Source organism: Myotis lucifugus, unplaced genomic scaffold (genome assembly GCF_000147115.1).
Source record: "Myotis lucifugus unplaced genomic scaffold, Myoluc2.0 scaffold_291, whole genome shotgun sequence".
Taxonomy (NCBI): domain Eukaryota; kingdom Metazoa; phylum Chordata; class Mammalia; order Chiroptera; family Vespertilionidae; genus Myotis; species Myotis lucifugus.
In genome coordinates, this window is record NW_005871339.1 from 31813 (window position 1) to 47679 (window position 15867).

Genomic DNA, 15867 nt, shown 5'->3' on the forward strand with positions numbered 1-15867 from the left:
TTCCGGGCCTCATTGAGGATTCTCTCCCTCTCCTCCGTTGTGAACAGGACCTGCAAAAGCTGCTGACAGTCGTCCCATGTGGGCTGATGGGTGAAAAGAACAGAGTCTAACAGGTCAATAAGCCCTGCCGGCTTCTCAGAAAACTTAGGGTTCTGTGCCTTCCAGTTGTAAAGGTCACTACTGGCGAAGAGCCAATAGTGATGGGGCTGATTGCCTTCCACATCCAGGGGCCCAGTGGCTCGTAAGGGCAGGGCCTTGATGGTGGAGTCAGGGGCTGCGACAGACAGCTCCCGCTGAGCCCTCTGCCTGGTGAGAGGCGGGCCTCCTACCGGAACTGCAGCCGCTCCCGGAACTCCGCCCCCAGCCACTCCAAGAACTCCGCCCCTAGCCGCTCCCGGAACTCCGCCCCCAGCCACTCCCGAAACTGCGTCAGCTTCCCTTGATGGAGGAGGATTGAATCTCTCCAGCATCCTAGGGAGCTGATATAGGGGAGGAAAAATTAGTTCCTTGTCGGTTCCCCCTTGCAAGACCGGGTAGAGGGGAGGTGGAGCTGACGGCAAGGCGGCCTTCTTCTCTTTCTTCTTATCCGCTACCTGCAAGGCAAGAACGGACTCCGGAGGGTGCTGGGGGAGGAAGGGTTTAAGCCAAGAGGGCGGGTCCTCCACGAGGTCCTGCCAAGTAACAATGTAAGAGAGTTGATCCGGGTGGCCCTCTTTCGGCCGGGAGACAACTTCCCTGACCCGGCAGATGGTGGGGAGACCGAGAGTCCCCTCCGGCAGCCACCCGACATTGAAAGCCAGCCACTCGCTGGAACAGAGAGTTTGCCATCGGCTTTTCCGCACCTCTACACTAAGGTTGTTAGCTTTTCCTTTAACCTCTTTAAAATGATCAATCATAATACTTAAAGGAGTAGTTTGAGTCTGTCCCATAACATGCATCCAATAAGTCCACAAAATTAGACAAAACAACACAGAAAGCAAACAAACAAAGGCGCCCAAGAACAGCCTTCCCACCCTGTGGAAGCAAAGCCGAAAACTGGATGATGGCCTTACACCAACAAGCGGGAGCGACCCGCCTCGTCCCAGAGTTTCGAGTGGAACCCAATCCCCTCGTGAGGGGTTTTTACACCCCTCCTGACAGAGGATCGGAGTGTCCTCCAACTCCTCCCACCCGAGGTTCTACAGTGCATCCACCTAGACCGTTTCAGGCACTACAGACTTCAGAAACGAGCTTGCACAGAACAAAACAGACAACATACAGACACGGCGGTCAGTCAGACTCTCAGGATTGGGGTCCCTCGTGGGTTTTGGGGATCCCGGATGGGCCCCCAAATGTTATGGCCAGAGTTAGGGGTCCCCAAGAATCAACCACCAGGGAGCCTCTTCCAATGCAATAAACAAAGAGTCTTTATTCAAACCCGGGTTTGGCTCCCAGCCTCTTTACTGACGCAGCGGCGAGACGAGAGAGAGAGAGAGAGAGAGAGAGAGAGAGAGAGAGAGATCCCCAGGAGAACAAAGGTTATATAGGGCTAGTCATTTGGGTGGGCTTAGGTAAGTGACGTGGGTTACGGTTACAGAGACTGGTCACTTTGGTCAGGGTCTTTCAGCAGGGTCTTACAGCACAGTGGTCAGGAAGTGACCAACACATTCTAAGGTTTGAGCCATCCCTCACTACGTCCTGATTGGTCAACAGCGACGCATAGGGAACATTTTATGGTATAGCCTTGTTAGGACCTTAGCTGCATTCCTTGAGCTTCATTGGTCCACTCAGGCGGTGGTTAGGGGAGTTAGGACATTTCTGGCATTCCTGTGGTCACTCCCTGGTGTGGGGGGGGGGGGGTCAGGCTGAAGACCCAGCTCTACAAGTATGGGGATAGTCAGTTCTGCTTTGTTCTTTCACCTGTCCCCGGGGGTTCTTGGGTTTTATTGGGGCGCAGGGAGGCACAAGGAGGCACGGGGAAATTTCCCTCCTCCCCACTGCAGCAGCGGCCCCCCACTCACAATAACCCCTCAGGGGATGAGAGGCAATTACAAACCCGGTGAGCAGAGGGAGGGGGAGATGGGAGCCTGATAGGCCCAGGTCCCCAGCTGACTAGTGGAGGTGCTCCCGCCACAGGGGAAAGGCATTTTCTTCTGGCAGTCCTTTTCTCTCTGTTCCCCCTGGAAAAAGCGCTTGCCTCCAGCCAGCGAGGGTGGCATGGTGGGCGCCAGCGGCCCTTATGCTGGCCAGGGGAAACACGCCCTGCAATCAGACTCCCTGACCTCTCCAAAAAGCCCCTTGGTTTGAGTGTGTTTCCATTAAAAAGTACTGATTGTAAAAACTAATAACAAAATGGTAACAAGTACTTTTACAGTCTTGAGATCTTGAGCAGATAACAGGAACACTGCCCAAGTCCCCTGATGGAAGCCTGACAACAACAGATATGAGGGCCGGGGGCGGGTATAAAATCTCCCACTCTTCCTCCCTCGGCACTGCTAAGGACAGGATCATTGGGGAGGTCTCTTCACCTAGGCAAAGCTGTGCTGAGCCATCTGGCGCAAAAGTGGTTTCTGCCCCCATTTTGGCTAAAAGGTCTCTGCCCATTAGAGGGACCAGGCAATCTGACAAATACAGGAATTCATGAACCACCTGGTGGCTGCCTAACTGACATCGGAGGGAGCGGCACACAGTCTGCAGCTGTGGTCCCGGTAGCTCCAATAATGGTGACTTCCTGTCCTGAGAGGGGAGCTACCTTCTGAGTAACTACCGAGTGCTCTGCTCCTGTATCAACCATAAAATTCACAGTCTGGTCCCCGATTTTCATTTCAACCATTGGCTCATGGGGGCCCAGTTGGAAAGAGCCCAGTCTGTCCTAGTCAGAGTCAGCTGTTGCCAGTCTGAGGAGGTCTGCCTCAGGCGGCTCTGGCCAATAGTGGCTGGGTGGTTTGGATGGCCTGCTCAGCTTCTTCTGGCTTGTTCCTGCCCTGCCTGCCTCTTCACTCCTGCTACTAAACCTTACTCTGTCCCTTCTTACACACGCAGAACCAAACCCAAGGCGGCAAGGTTTGAGCAATTTTAAAATTCCTTAACATACATTCTAAGACAGTCGAGGTTGAGGAGGAGCTATTACCCATGTTGCAGGGAAGGACCGGGTTGCCTCCTCTTTAAAAAAAATACCTGAATAAAAGAACTAATCAAAATAAGGCTTATTTTCTAACTTCATTTGTCCTTGGGTGTGGACAGCAAATGACACTAATCAGATTGACATAAACTATTTAACCTCTGTCTAGGGAGGCAAATGAAAATCATTTACTCCCAAGTGTCCTTGGTTTAGGGAAGATAGGATTTCTGCTCAGTTTCCCTATTCTACTTGTCCCAGCTTACTGGCCTATCATCCATTCAACTTTCTTTCAACATTGCTCTTTTCCTTCTCATCACATACACAACCTTCACAAATTTCACACTTTCAAATTAGCCTTCAAACCTTCTTTCTATGTCCTTTAAAAATGCATAACCATGCCTCAGATCTTCCATTTAGTATTTCTCTTTACCTTCCTCCATTACACCAAAGCCATATTTTCCAGTTAGTTAGAACTCTTAGCCTTAATTTTTAGGTGACATGTAAATAATTAACATTCCTCAGATTAGCAATACATTCATATTTTTTAAGAGACACAAACAGAAATTTTACTAGCTAAACAATTTTAAACAACAAAGACACATATTTAAACAATAAAGACAGATAACATTCCCCATTAAAAACTTTGAATCACCACGGAAACTCAGATGTTTAGAAGGTTTTTTTTAAAGAAAACAGAAACAAACATAAAAACACTTTTACACCGTCGTGCGCCACATTTACACCACAAAATACCAACAAATCAGTTTCAATAGTGCAGAGATACAGAACAAGTGCCTGAAAAGCGGCAGTAGAAAACTGCCTAGGACACTTCTCTTCTACCATTTTAAAAGACAGGTCAGACTCGAACCCTTAGCCAGTCTGAGTTTTGACTTCCCTCCCAGAAGTCCCAGAGACAGTGAATACCATCTAGAAGCCATCCCTTAGAGATCCTTGATAACTTAGATCAGTAATCCATTCATTTAATCCTTCAATAGAATAAAAGGCTGGATGAATCCACTCTATGTCCTCCAAGAGGATTTCAGCGAAATGACAAAAAGACACACAAAGCTCACAAACAAAACCAAAACCAAAAAGCCAAAGCCAAGAGTAGCCCCTGACATCTCAAGGGTGCTCCAAGGAAGAAGTTATGGCTTCCTCCAGCCCTTCTCCCAATCCACCACCAGTGACCGGTCCCAAGACTCACCACTAGAGGATTTCTTAGGTGATCCGATGAAATTTTTTTTTTTGGGGGGGGGGCCAACATCCCCTGTCCGCTAGCTGGATCCCAAGGGGAGTTCTCCCGGGCCCTGGAACTTCCCAGGGTGCACAACCCCTAGAAACCCCTCAGTCTCCATGACGGACCAAGGGGAGGTTCGGCGTCCCTTTGTGTTCGAAACAGCACCCCTAGGGGGCTGCATCTCGCTGGGGCCTCCAAATGTTGTAATGTACCCCGAAAATCACACAAGGACGCCTCAAGAAGTCGAATTAAAGAGCACATTTATTGCAAATCCGGGACTATGAGAGGGCATTTCACTCTCGCAGATCTCATAGTGCCCTCCTCAGCCCCAACACCAGATTTATATAGGCAAAGATCACAAAGGTATTGATTACATCCCAGGGTTTGGAATGAGGAACCTGGTTTGCAAAAAAGCAGTTTACAGAAGCAGAAGCAGAAGCAGCATGTTATCTAAATTATAGTTTTGGGTCTCTGGGTCCCTGGATTGACAGAAACACATTCTCTAGAGCCCTCGGGTCTGGAACGAGGAACCCGGTTTGCAAAAAAGGGGTTTACACAAGCAGAAGCAGTTTCATGTTATCTAAATTACAGTTTTTGGGTCTCTGGAACACTGAGTCAACAGGGACACATTAACTGGAGCCCTCTGACCTTGGGATAATTGTGCTGTCCTTCCCAGGTAAAGGAAAATGTGCTTTGTAACACAAGTATGACCACAACCAATGGGATAGTCACATTACAATCAATAGGATATTTAATCGAATGGGATGATTTATATAATTCAGAAAATCAAAATAACTTTTCTATTATTTTAGCAAGCAAATAAGTACAGAAACCCAACAGCAGGGTTAAAGTTAAACTATAGTTTCTACCCAAGATGAATGCTACCATACTTCACTACGCCATCCGCTGCCACACTGCCTGCAGGGCAGATTCCAGGTGCGAGGGACCCAGAGATGAGTGGAGCTGGACCTGCGAGTCCCCAAGAGCAGTAGGGAGAGACGTCTGTGCTCACTGGGCTCCAGAAGTAGCTGGGGGACAGAGATTGCCAGGGCATCTTGGAGTCCAGGACCAGGCCTGCCTGGCCTCACTCCCCAGTGCATTGGACTGCTTTGCACTTCTCATCTGCAAGACCTGGTCCAGCACCCACCTTGCACCAGCCACTCTGGATGTCACGAGTGTGTGATCCAGGGACATAGAGAAGGGCTGACGTGTGTGAGTAGAGGAGGCACAAAGGAGTCCAGTGATGAGATGCCTCCCAGGGCCTCAGGTTGGGGTGGGAGTGGCATTCCAGCTGCACCCCTCCCCCACTCCAGGGCTGCACTTCAGGAGATGCTGGGCCTCTCCCACCACTGGGTGCTGACTGCAGGCCCAGCCTTGCCTTCTGTAGGGCTCCGTGCAGAACCCCGATGGGAGTGGCCCATGATCAGGTAAGTGGGAGAGGCCAGAGTAGGAGGCCAGGTGTATAGGGGAAGAAGAGACCCCTACAATTCAGTCATAATTGAATGACTGACTGAATGAATGTGTGAATGGAAAAGGGGCTACATAGCAGACCTGACAAGCTCTGGGCGCTGCTTGGTGAGCCTGAAAGGAACCACAAAGGTGATTCGACCATAAATTCCTAGCTGGGAAGGTCATGCGGGTAATCACATCCCTAGGCCTATAGCTTCCTTAGTGAAAGGCCAATCTTTACTGTAAGCAGCCCTTCCCCTTGTTCTTATGCATCTAGACCAGTGATGGCGAACCTATGACATGCGTGTCAGAGGTGACATGCGAACTCATTTTATGGTTCATTTTTCTTTGTTAAGTGGCATTTAGATATATAAAATGAATATCAAAAATATAAGTTTTTTTATTATGGTTGCAAATATCAAAAAATTTCTATATGTGACACAGCACCAGAGTTAAGTTAGGGTTTTTAAAAATGCTGGCACACGAGCTCAAAAGTTTCACCATCACTGATCTAGGATAAGGTACCTTTGATAAGTCAGGGTGAAATTCTTTTCCAAACCACTTGGAGGCATAACCACATTGGCACCAGTTATGCTGCTGCCCACATACCATCTCTACTTACTGTAAATGTTAACTATCCTGTACTCACTAAGGTAAAGGAAGTGAGTGTTTCTCCATTTTGCTTCCTGGTAGTCAACATCTCACACTTGTTGTCACAGCTCCTTGCAGGGGAGGTAAGTGTGGCCTGTGTGTCTCCACCTGGAGAGGATTCTGGAAGCCTCCTCCCAGTGTCTCCTGGACTCACTCTTATGACCTTTTCCTGTGCTGATTTGCTTTGTGTCCCTTTGCCATAATAGATCATAGCCCTGCACCCTGGTAGCCTAGTAGATCAACAGGCTTGGGGTTCCTGACACGTGGCCCTTTACAGAAAAAATCTGCTGAGTACATTCTGCATGAACATAAACACTACATTGTCACACCTAAGAAAATAAACAATTATTCTGCACTATAATCCAACATCCAGTCCATATGCAAGCTTTCCCAATTGACCCCCAAATGACTTATAGAGCTTTTTCTTTGAACCGGGATCCAATCAAGATTTGTATATGCAAATATGTAAAGGAGTACATCCCCTCCTTTATATAGGCGTTCATTCCTTCCTCCATCCATGACTTTAACTCTGTGAAGATATCAGGACGGTTGTCTTGCGAACTGTCGCAGACAAGGGTCATGATTTTCTTGTGCACCCTGCTCAGCCTTCCTATGTCCTGACAGCTGGGGTGCAGCCCTGAAGGCTGGATGAGGGTCAGGTTTGACTGCCCACAGGTGCGGCTGCTGCGTGGGAGACCCCCCTCCTCCCGCCCACAGTCGCAGGCCATTTGGGGCGGGGACTGATAGCTTGGACCACCTTTCTTTAGCCCTTGTGCCATTTTCTGATGACTTTCGCCCTGAATCAAAGATTCACTGGGGGCTGCACAGAGTGTTCTCCAATTCCTCCATTCCTTCTATCTGTGCTCGCTGGTTTTCTTTGCTAAAGAACCTCTGTCATCAACCTGGTTAAACTACCGCCCCCCTAAAAGGCGGGCACACGTTTAGTGACCTTTGAATTACAACTGTCTAGAGCTGTCATTGCGGGGCCCGGCCACTACGGGGCGATGGCGTGCAGCCGGGGAGAGGCCCTCCCAGGCAACGGTTTTCAGAGAGCGCGCCCCGGCCAGGCCGGCGCCGTCATGTGACGTCACACCGCGCGACCGGGCGAAGCGCGGCGGCGCTGTCCCTGTTACCTGTTGCTCTCAGTGGCGATCGCCATGGTTCCGCGGGTGCAGCTCTCCCCTGAGATTCAGCTGGCACAGCGCCTGGCGGGGAACGCGCAGGTGACCCGGGACCGGGCGGTGAGGAAGCTCCGGAAATACATCGTGGCCAGGACTCAGCGGGCTGCAGGTTGGCGCGTGGCCTGCGGGGCCGCCTGGGGGACTGGGCCTGCCGGGTCGGGGCGCGGCTCGGCCCGGCGGGACGAGAGTGGGGGTAGGGGGGTGAGTGGGGGCGGCGGCGGTCCTGGCTGCGTGGCCTCCGAACCACGTGGTCCGTCGCGCCTACGGGGGTATTTCCACTGCCCCTCCCCGCGGCATTTGTCACTTGTCAGTAATGCGCCTTGTGTAATTGTTGGGTTGTCATTTGAGTTTCACTGTAGCGTACGCCCCGCGAGAGCAGAGAACATGCCTGTTAACTGGTCTGTGTAACAAAGGTTCTCAAAGTGTGGCACCCCTGGGGCAAGGACAGCATCACTGGGACATTTGTTGAAAAGGCAGTTTCTTGGTCTCATCCCAGCCTCGATGGATCAGAAACTGGCCGTAGCGTCCGAGATCCCTGTGTTAGGAAGCCCCCAAGTGATTCTAACACGCGCTCAGGTCTGAGAACCACTGCTCACTGAACACAGTGCCAGACAGAGGACTCAGTAATTATTTTGAGTGATTTTATGTGTCTTCGTCCTGTACTAGCCTGATGACTTAACCTTTTCTTTTGAAATTTGGAGTGTGATGCAGAAAAGTGCACCAACCCCAAGTGTGACGCTGGATGAATTATCCCCCTATTGTTTAGAGCAGTTTTAATTTACAGAAAAACTGAGAGGAAGGTACAGAAGTTTCCCTTATCTCCTGCCTCCCCCCTCACATGCACAGCTACCTTTGTTATCAGCATCGCCCACCAGATGATACATTTGTTATAATCGATGAACTAACACTTGACACATCATCGATATCCTCAGTCCATAATTCACCTGAAGGTTCACCCCTGGTGTATGGTCTGTGGTTTGGACAAATGTATAATGACATGTATTCATACACGATGGTGTCTTACAGAGTCGATTCATTGCCCTAAAATGCTAGCCTTTGTAAAACAGTGTTTATTAGAATATGAACTGCTTACTCTTCTTCAGGATCCCCTGGGTGGGGGGGCAGTACTGGAAGTGCAGAATCCTGCACTGTATTCCATGCCTCTGAACTAGAGTCTCAGGGAAGGCTCTGGAAGTACCCATTTAGCAAGTGCAGGGAGTGCTGCTTGGCCAGTGACACGGGCAGGCAGTGAGTAAGTTGCAGGGGTCTGGTTGGCTCCCTCTCTTTATTATTATTATTTTAAAAAATATCTTTATTGATTTCAGAGAGGAAGAGAGAAACATTAATGATCAGAGAGCATCATTGATCAGCTGCCTCCTGCACGCCTCTTACTGGGGTCAAGCCTGCAACCTGGGCATGTGCCCTTTATCAGAATCGAACCTGGGACCCTTCAGTCCACAGGCCAACGCTCTATCCAGCTAGCCAAACCTACTAGGGCTGGTTGGCTCCCTCTTTCTGCGGCTCAGGTGGATGCATGTCCTGTGGCTCTCTGCTCTGGCCTGCCTTCTCTTATTCTCTCCTTCCATTGCCAACCTCTATTGCTCAGGGCTCAGCCGGATCATGAGGGCAGTGACTGCCCTGTTGCAAGGTTCTGCTGGCCCCAGCTGTAGAGTGAAGCCCTTCGCAGCAGGGATGTAGCTTGCAGGCCTCACGCACACTGGGCTGAAGCAGCCAGTGAAGCCTGTCTCATGGCGGGTGGACAGCTGAGTGTGTTGCTTGTTGTTGTGAAACCGCATTTCTTCAGGGGCTGACGGAGTTTTTTGACTATTTCCTGCACAGGAGGAACTAGGAAGGACCATCTCCCAGCTTGTCCACGCTTTTCAAACCACAGAGGCACGTGAGTATCCTTACCCCTTGGGAAGGCCAGAACCACCGAGTCAGTAGCTTCCACACACAGAAGCCTGGGTTCTAAGATCTTGAGCAAGAGAGAAGTCCCCATGGTAGCTGGTGTCTGCTGGTGCTTATGTGTGAAACACTTCAATCCGTATTAACTCTTTTACCTAAAATACACTCAGCTCAAAAGTCTAAGGGGCTAATATCCTACATTTTATTTATTTATTTTTAATATATATTTTATTGATTTTTTTTTACAGACATGAAGGGAGCGGGATAGAGAGTTAGAAACATCGATGAGAGGGAAACATCGATCAGCTGCCTCCTGCACATCTCCCTACTGGGGATGTGCCCGAAACCAATGTACATGCCCTTGACTGGAATCGAACCTGGGACCCTCTGTCTGCAGGCCGACGCTTTATCTACTGAGCCAAACCAGTTAGGGCCATTTTATTTATTTAAAATATATTTTTATTGATTTCAGAGAGGAAGGGAGAAGGAAAGAGAGAGAAAGAAACATCAATAATGAGAGAGAATCACTGTTCAGCTGTCTCCTGCTTGCCCCCTACTGGGGATCGAGCCTGCAACTCGGGCATGTGCCCTTGACCAGAATCGAACCTGGGGCCCTTCAGTCTGCAGGCCTACTTTCTATCCACTGAGCCAAACCCGCTAGGGCAATACCCTACATTTTAAAATTAAAGTGGCAAGCTGGTGTGGTGCTACCAAGCTTCTGGACTGACTCTCATCTGATCATTGTGATTTCCTCAGTGAGCTTTTTCTCTTCTGAGCACCATCAGCAGTTCTCAACACTGCCGCTTGCCCATGGGGTCACTGGGCGTCTTTAGAGTCTTAATGTCCAGACCCTGCTGTCCTTAGATGGGGTTCTGAGGGTGGGGCCTAGGCACCAGCATTTTGTCTCCCTCTGCTGCCCTAAGGGTGGCCAGGGCCGGGGACCATCACTGGCATAGGCACTAGGACAGTGATGGCGAACCTTTTGAGCTCAGCGTGTCAGCATTTTGAAAAACCTTAACTCTGGTGCTGTCTCACATATATAAATTTTTTGATCTTTGCAACCATATTAAAACAAAGATTTATATTTTTTATATTTATTTATATATTTAAATGCCATTTAACAAAGAAAAATCAACCAAAAAAATGAGTTCACGTGTCACCTCTGACACGCGTGTCATAGGTTCGCCATCACTGCACTAGGACCATTTCTAGTGGTTTAGTTCAGACTTAAATAGGCAAAGGATCAAAATTTGCTGGGGGTGGGAGGGGGCGTGCACAGAAATCACAGAAACTACTTTCTCAACTTGGCAGAGTCTAACTCAGCCATGGGCAAACTACGGCCCGCACGCCGGATCCGGCCCGTTTGAAATGAATAGAACTAAAAAAAAAAAAGACCGTACCCTTTTATGTAATGATGTTTACTTTGAATTTATATTAGTTCACACAAACACTCCATCCATGCTTTTGTTCCGGCCCTCCGGTCCAGTTTAAGAACCCATTGTGGCCCTCGAGTCAAAAAGTTTACCCACCCCTGGTCTAACTGCATTGGAGTCATTAGTGGAGGAGAATATCTGTTGAGACCCGCTCCCAAAAGGTCCCGCAGGGTAGATGTGGCGTGGGATTGAAGAAATACAGGAGACCAGGGTTAGGAGGACTGGCACAAAGCACCAGCAACTTTATTTTTTACACACACTGTTTTATAGCTAATCTGTGGCTGGTCATGCTTCATAGATCACTGCTAGGGCTTGGCCTATCATGGGGAAGTAGCAGATCGTTACAGACTGGGCAAGACTGGGCAGGCTTTGTCTAGTTCAATCTGTGTTTGACAGTTGCTATGACAAACAGTTGCTATGACAAAATGTCTGCTTGCCTAGATCACAAGAACTGGGGTGCAAGCCAAGTTCATGTCCTTTACATGACTTGGAGTGGGGTCAGGCTTTTTCTGGACCCCCACGGCCTCTTACAAATATCTACCTTCTGTACTTTTTACCTTCTAAGAACCTGCAGAAGAGTTTGCTCAGTAGAAGGCAAAGTATAGAGTGTTCACCTAGTGACACTGGAATGAGTCAGTGAACACCAGCCCGTCCATTGCTGAACCATCTGATCGGCTCTTTGCTGTTGGAGAAGCCTGTAACGGGAGATAAGAGATGCCCTTTGTGTCCCGATGTCAGGGTGTGGGCAGGGCTGGTTTCTCCTGAGGCCTCTTTCTTTGGCATGAAGATGCTGTCTTCTCCCTGCGTCCTCATGTGATTGCCCCTCCGTGTCTGTGTCCTGATCCCATCTTATAAGGACACAGTCTGATTGGATGACGTCCCACACAGTGACCTTATTGTATCTTAACTACCTCTTTAAAGACCATATCTATAATAATAAAAGCGTAATATGCTAATTAGGCCAGACATCCGGATGAAGCGGGGGCTGCCAGGGAAGCCCAGGTCCCAGGTGCCTGCCGGTGGCCAGAGGGAAGCTCAGGTCCTGGGTGCCAGAGGGAAGCCGGTGCCGGCAGCCAGGGGAAGGAAGGCCTACTCTTGCACGAATTTTATGCACTGGGCCTCTACTATTCAATTAAAGTCCTGTTTCTAAGTATGGAGGTTAGAGCTTCAACACAGGTGTCTGAAGGGCACAGGTCAGCCCCTTGTACCCTTGCGTAGCCATTATCAGCAGGATTTTGCATTTGATTGGTTAGTACGGCTAGAGGGGCAAGTGCCGAGGTCCTGCATGAGTGTCAGGCAGGGCCTCAGCCCAGCCACAGGGAGGCCGAGGGCCTGGGGAGGAAGTGGCCTGAGTAGCCTCCTTTCTTGCTGGTGGCTTTGCGTGCTCTTTGCACCTGTTCTTCGGAGAATGTGGCTGCCGCTCCGAGTTGTGGTGAGCTCTGCTTTTCTTTCTGAGGTTCCTCACGGCTCCATTTCTAAGCCAGATTCACAGCTCAGCCAACTCAGACTGAGAATGGCAGAGGCTGGTTGCACACAAAACCCTGACCAGGTGTCTTCATATTCTGTCACGTTACTTCCCAGAGTGGCTTCCAGGTTCCTCCATGATTCTCCTGTGGCCTGTTTCCCTCCCCAGAGCACCTGTTCCTTCAGACCTTCTGGCAGACCATGAGTCGCGAGTGGACGGGCATAGACAGACTGCGCCTGGATAAGTTCTACATGGTGAGGAAGCAGCGCGCCCCCCTCGGCCGGGTCCCCTGCGGTGCCAGAGTGGCGGGGGGGGAGCAGGTGTGAGCACCCAGAGAGTTGGGGAGGGAGGGCTGGGGGTGCAGCATGGAGTGGTCTGGCCTTTGAGCCTCCCACCCCAACAGGGCAGAGCTAAAGGCTTCTGGTCAGTGCGGCCACCCTGACCACTGACCATAGCCTGGTGGTCGCTCAGGGAGCCTAGGTCTTGTTCGGGGTGCACATGCCTAGGATTGTGCAGCACTTGACCCATCTCTGAAGGTTGGCAAGTAGGCACAGAATTCAGTCCTTGAAACACCGTACAGGCTTTCAGTTCAGAGGAGGAGGGTCACAGTTGCCCTCCTGGAGGGTTGTGGGGAGCCGTGAATGCCGGCGGAGCCGTGGGGCTCGTGCCCTCGGTGGAGGCCCTTGGGAGCCTGGGTGCCAGCACTGAAGTTGGCTTCTTCCAGCCGGGGGCAGCAGTACAGTTGTTGTTTGCAGGATCCCCTTTCCCCTCCTGTAAATTTAGGTTACTGATTTGCCTTTAGAAATATCTCCCCACCCCCATCCCGTGTTGAACTCTAGTGTTGTTACTAAGTGGTGTTCACTGGGACTTGGGACAGTCCCCAGATGAGGGGACAGTATTGCTGTCTCAGAGCGGGTGACCCACTGGGCACACTGTACAGGGCAGTGGCCAAGCCTCACTGAGGACGCATCCCCTCAGGGCAGCAGTTCATGTGTGATTCTGTCACTCAGCTCAGCTCCGACTGGCTCAGGGTCATGTGGACGCCGCATGCATGGCAGACACTGAAGTGTGGTCCCGGCAGAGAGCTGAGGAGGGAAAGAGGTTGGACACGAAGGCAACGGGCAGAGGAGCAGGGCGGGGCCAGGCTTTGCACTTTTACAAAATACAGGTTTATCAGGCGGGGGAGCTCTATGTGATCAGCACATGGGGCCTGAGGTGCAGTCGCTTCGCCAGGATGGATTCAGTTGCTTGTTGAGGCCCATTTCCCAGGTCCCCTTGTGACCATGTCTAGCAGCACAGCCCCCTTTTGATGGCACTGCAGGTAGGGAATGAGGTAGAACAGGTGTCCTGGCTGCTGGGAGTGCTCTGTCCTGTCCTCTCACTCCTGACCACGACTGGACCCTCTGCGGGATGTGGGGTCAGTATGCGGAACGCAGGAAAACTGGGCCAGAAATGCTGTGAGCAATGCACTGGGGAACGGGGGCTTGTGGGGCAGGCATTGGGCTCAATTGAAATGATAGGTTTAAGGGGAGAGTTTACTGCATGGAGATCAGAAAGAAAGTAAACCTTTTGCTCTGTTGGGGGGAGATGTTCTCAGTTGCCGGACCCAGTTTTTACAGGGCCTCTGCCGCCTCTGGGCACCTGTGCTTCATTCCCGTCCTTACTCCTGAAGCAGGGCCCAGTCCACCTCCGCTGCTGTTCATGGTGCCTCAGTTGCTCCCCAGGTCTCCTCTATGAGCCTGACTTCGTGGTGCGCTTGGAAAGTTGGGGCATCTCAGCCCTGGGCAGCAACACCTCTCCAGGGTTCTGAGGGCTTGGTGTTCTGTCCACCTACAGCTCTGGGGCCTGCTGTGTGTTTGGGGCTCGCAGACGACCACGGGCAGAGGGGCTATCTAGGGAAGTCTGGGTTGCGCTACCACTAACGGGACCTCCTTGTGTGCCACAGCTCAATAGATGGTCCTGAAGGAGTCCTTGGTGGCCCTGAAAATGTGGGGATGGAAGGAAAGGTCAGTACTCACAGCACGTCCTGCGTCTGCTGCTCGAGGCCCAGTCCCAATTCCTGTCCCTGGGGGATTGGGTTCACGGGTTCTCTTTTAATTATTTGTCGTAAATGAGACGTCAGCTTTCACATTAGAGAGTGACCCGACGGCACTTACAGTGAAGGTGTTTTAAAAATTATAGTTTGTGTGAGTTCATGTAAATGTTTGTTTTCAACCTTGATGATAAGTTGTGGATTAGAATTGAGTTCTCACATAAAAAGTATTGTGTGTTTGTGTTTAGCTCTTTTGTCAATGATCATTGCGACGTGTCTGTCCCTTCTGTGCCACCTGCCCTGGGCCTGTCTGGTCTCCTGGTATCTGCCTTTGCCCCCAAAGTCTGTTCTTGGCCTGATGGCCAATGTGTCCTTGAAAAACAGGCACCATGTCACTCACTCCCCTGGCCCTCGCTCCATGTGCGCCATCCTGACTCCCCCGGCCCCCTCTCTCCCACCGGTCTCCACCCTCTGTCACTCCAGGGGCCTCCCCTCACCACCCTGCTTGAAGCAAAACCTCCCAGCCCTCGCCTGCCTCCCTTGCTGTCTCACTTCCTGGCATAACCCGCTTCTAGTTACATAAATCACTGGTCATTGTCCCGGCCCATCTTTCCCACTGATGTCGACTCCACCAGGACAGGGAGCTCTGTTGATCATTGATGTAGTAGCCTGTGCCAGGATTTGGTCCTTTTTAAGGCTGAATGGTGTTCCATTGTGTGCATGGACCACATGTTGCTTATCCAGTCATCTGTGGATGGACACTTTGATTCCTTCCACGTTTTATCTGTTCTGTGAACATGGGTGTACAGTGTAGCTTTTTTTTTCTAATGAAGTTGAATGTTTTGTTACTAAACTTTATTTTTCCCTGTAAGGCTGTTGCTAAACTGTATAGAAATAGGACGGGGTGTGTGTGGGGGGGGAGGGAGAACAGCACCAGCAAACTCAATATATTGCAAAATTAAGATAGTATTGTTCGTCATCTGACTCTAACAACTTTTCTCCACTGCCAGTTATTTCCAATGGAAGGATCATTAAGTATTTTGATCCAAGTGCAGAGAGGAATGTAAGCAGGTTACAACATTATATTAGGCTTAAGGTAACAATGTTATCTTTGAATTACATAATTTTTATAACTAGGTTTTACCACAGAAAGTTTCAGTAATTCTGATATTTTAATTGTAGCCTAGTCTAAAAATCATAGGGTGCTGGGAAAAGATGCCCATTGTGTTTATCTGCAAGCATTAGAAAGTTAGGGGTATTTTCTTCCAATAGTATTGCTGTAGTTTCTTTTTTCATGGTATTACTAAAAGTTGCTATTAAAAGTCTATCTACCATTAACTTAAGACAACTCTGCCAATTGAAGTTGTTTCATGCTACTTTATTTAGCGGGCTTTCCATTTTCACTCCTCAATAG

The 15867-nt window shown here is 50.0% G+C and overlaps 1 protein-coding gene across 2 annotated transcripts; it reads left to right on the forward strand.

Moving 5' to 3' along the window:
- The first annotated feature begins 7540 nt into the window (after window positions 1-7540).
- LOC106699028 (ribosomal RNA processing protein 1 homolog A-like) lies at window positions 7541-14356 on the forward strand. 2 transcript variants are annotated; one of them, XM_023763582.1, is made up of 4 exons: window positions 7541-7727; window positions 9458-9511; window positions 12590-12675; window positions 14258-14356. In XM_023763582.1, the coding sequence occupies exons 1-4, from the start codon at window positions 7595-7597 to the stop codon at window positions 14315-14317; spliced, it is 333 nt and encodes a 110-aa protein (XP_023619350.1). In that variant the 5' UTR covers window positions 7541-7594; the 3' UTR covers window positions 14318-14356. The 2 variants fall into 2 exon arrangements, with proteins under 2 accessions (XP_023619350.1, XP_023619349.1); XM_023763581.1 differs by lacking the exon at window positions 14258-14356 and adding an exon at window positions 13432-14245 and having other exon boundaries at window positions 7546-7660; window positions 9458-9515.
- Window positions 14357-15867: the final 1511 nt, after the last annotated feature.

What these genes read in the sequence shown, in the direction of transcription:
- LOC106699028 (XM_023763581.1), top strand. Translation starts at nt 7,595, where the DNA reads ATGGTTCCGCGGGTGCAGCTCTCCCCTGAGATTCAGCTGGCACAGCGC. An exon ending in GCCTGGCGGGGAACGCGCAG is followed by an intron (nt 7,661 to 9,457) that starts GTGACCCGGGAC and finishes TTTCCTGCACAG; the next exon opens with GAGGAACTAGGAAGGACCAT. An exon ending in GCCTGGATAAGTTCTACATG is followed by an intron (nt 12,676 to 13,431) that starts GTGAGGAAGCAG and finishes TCTGTCACTCAG; the next exon opens with CTCAGCTCCGACTGGCTCAG.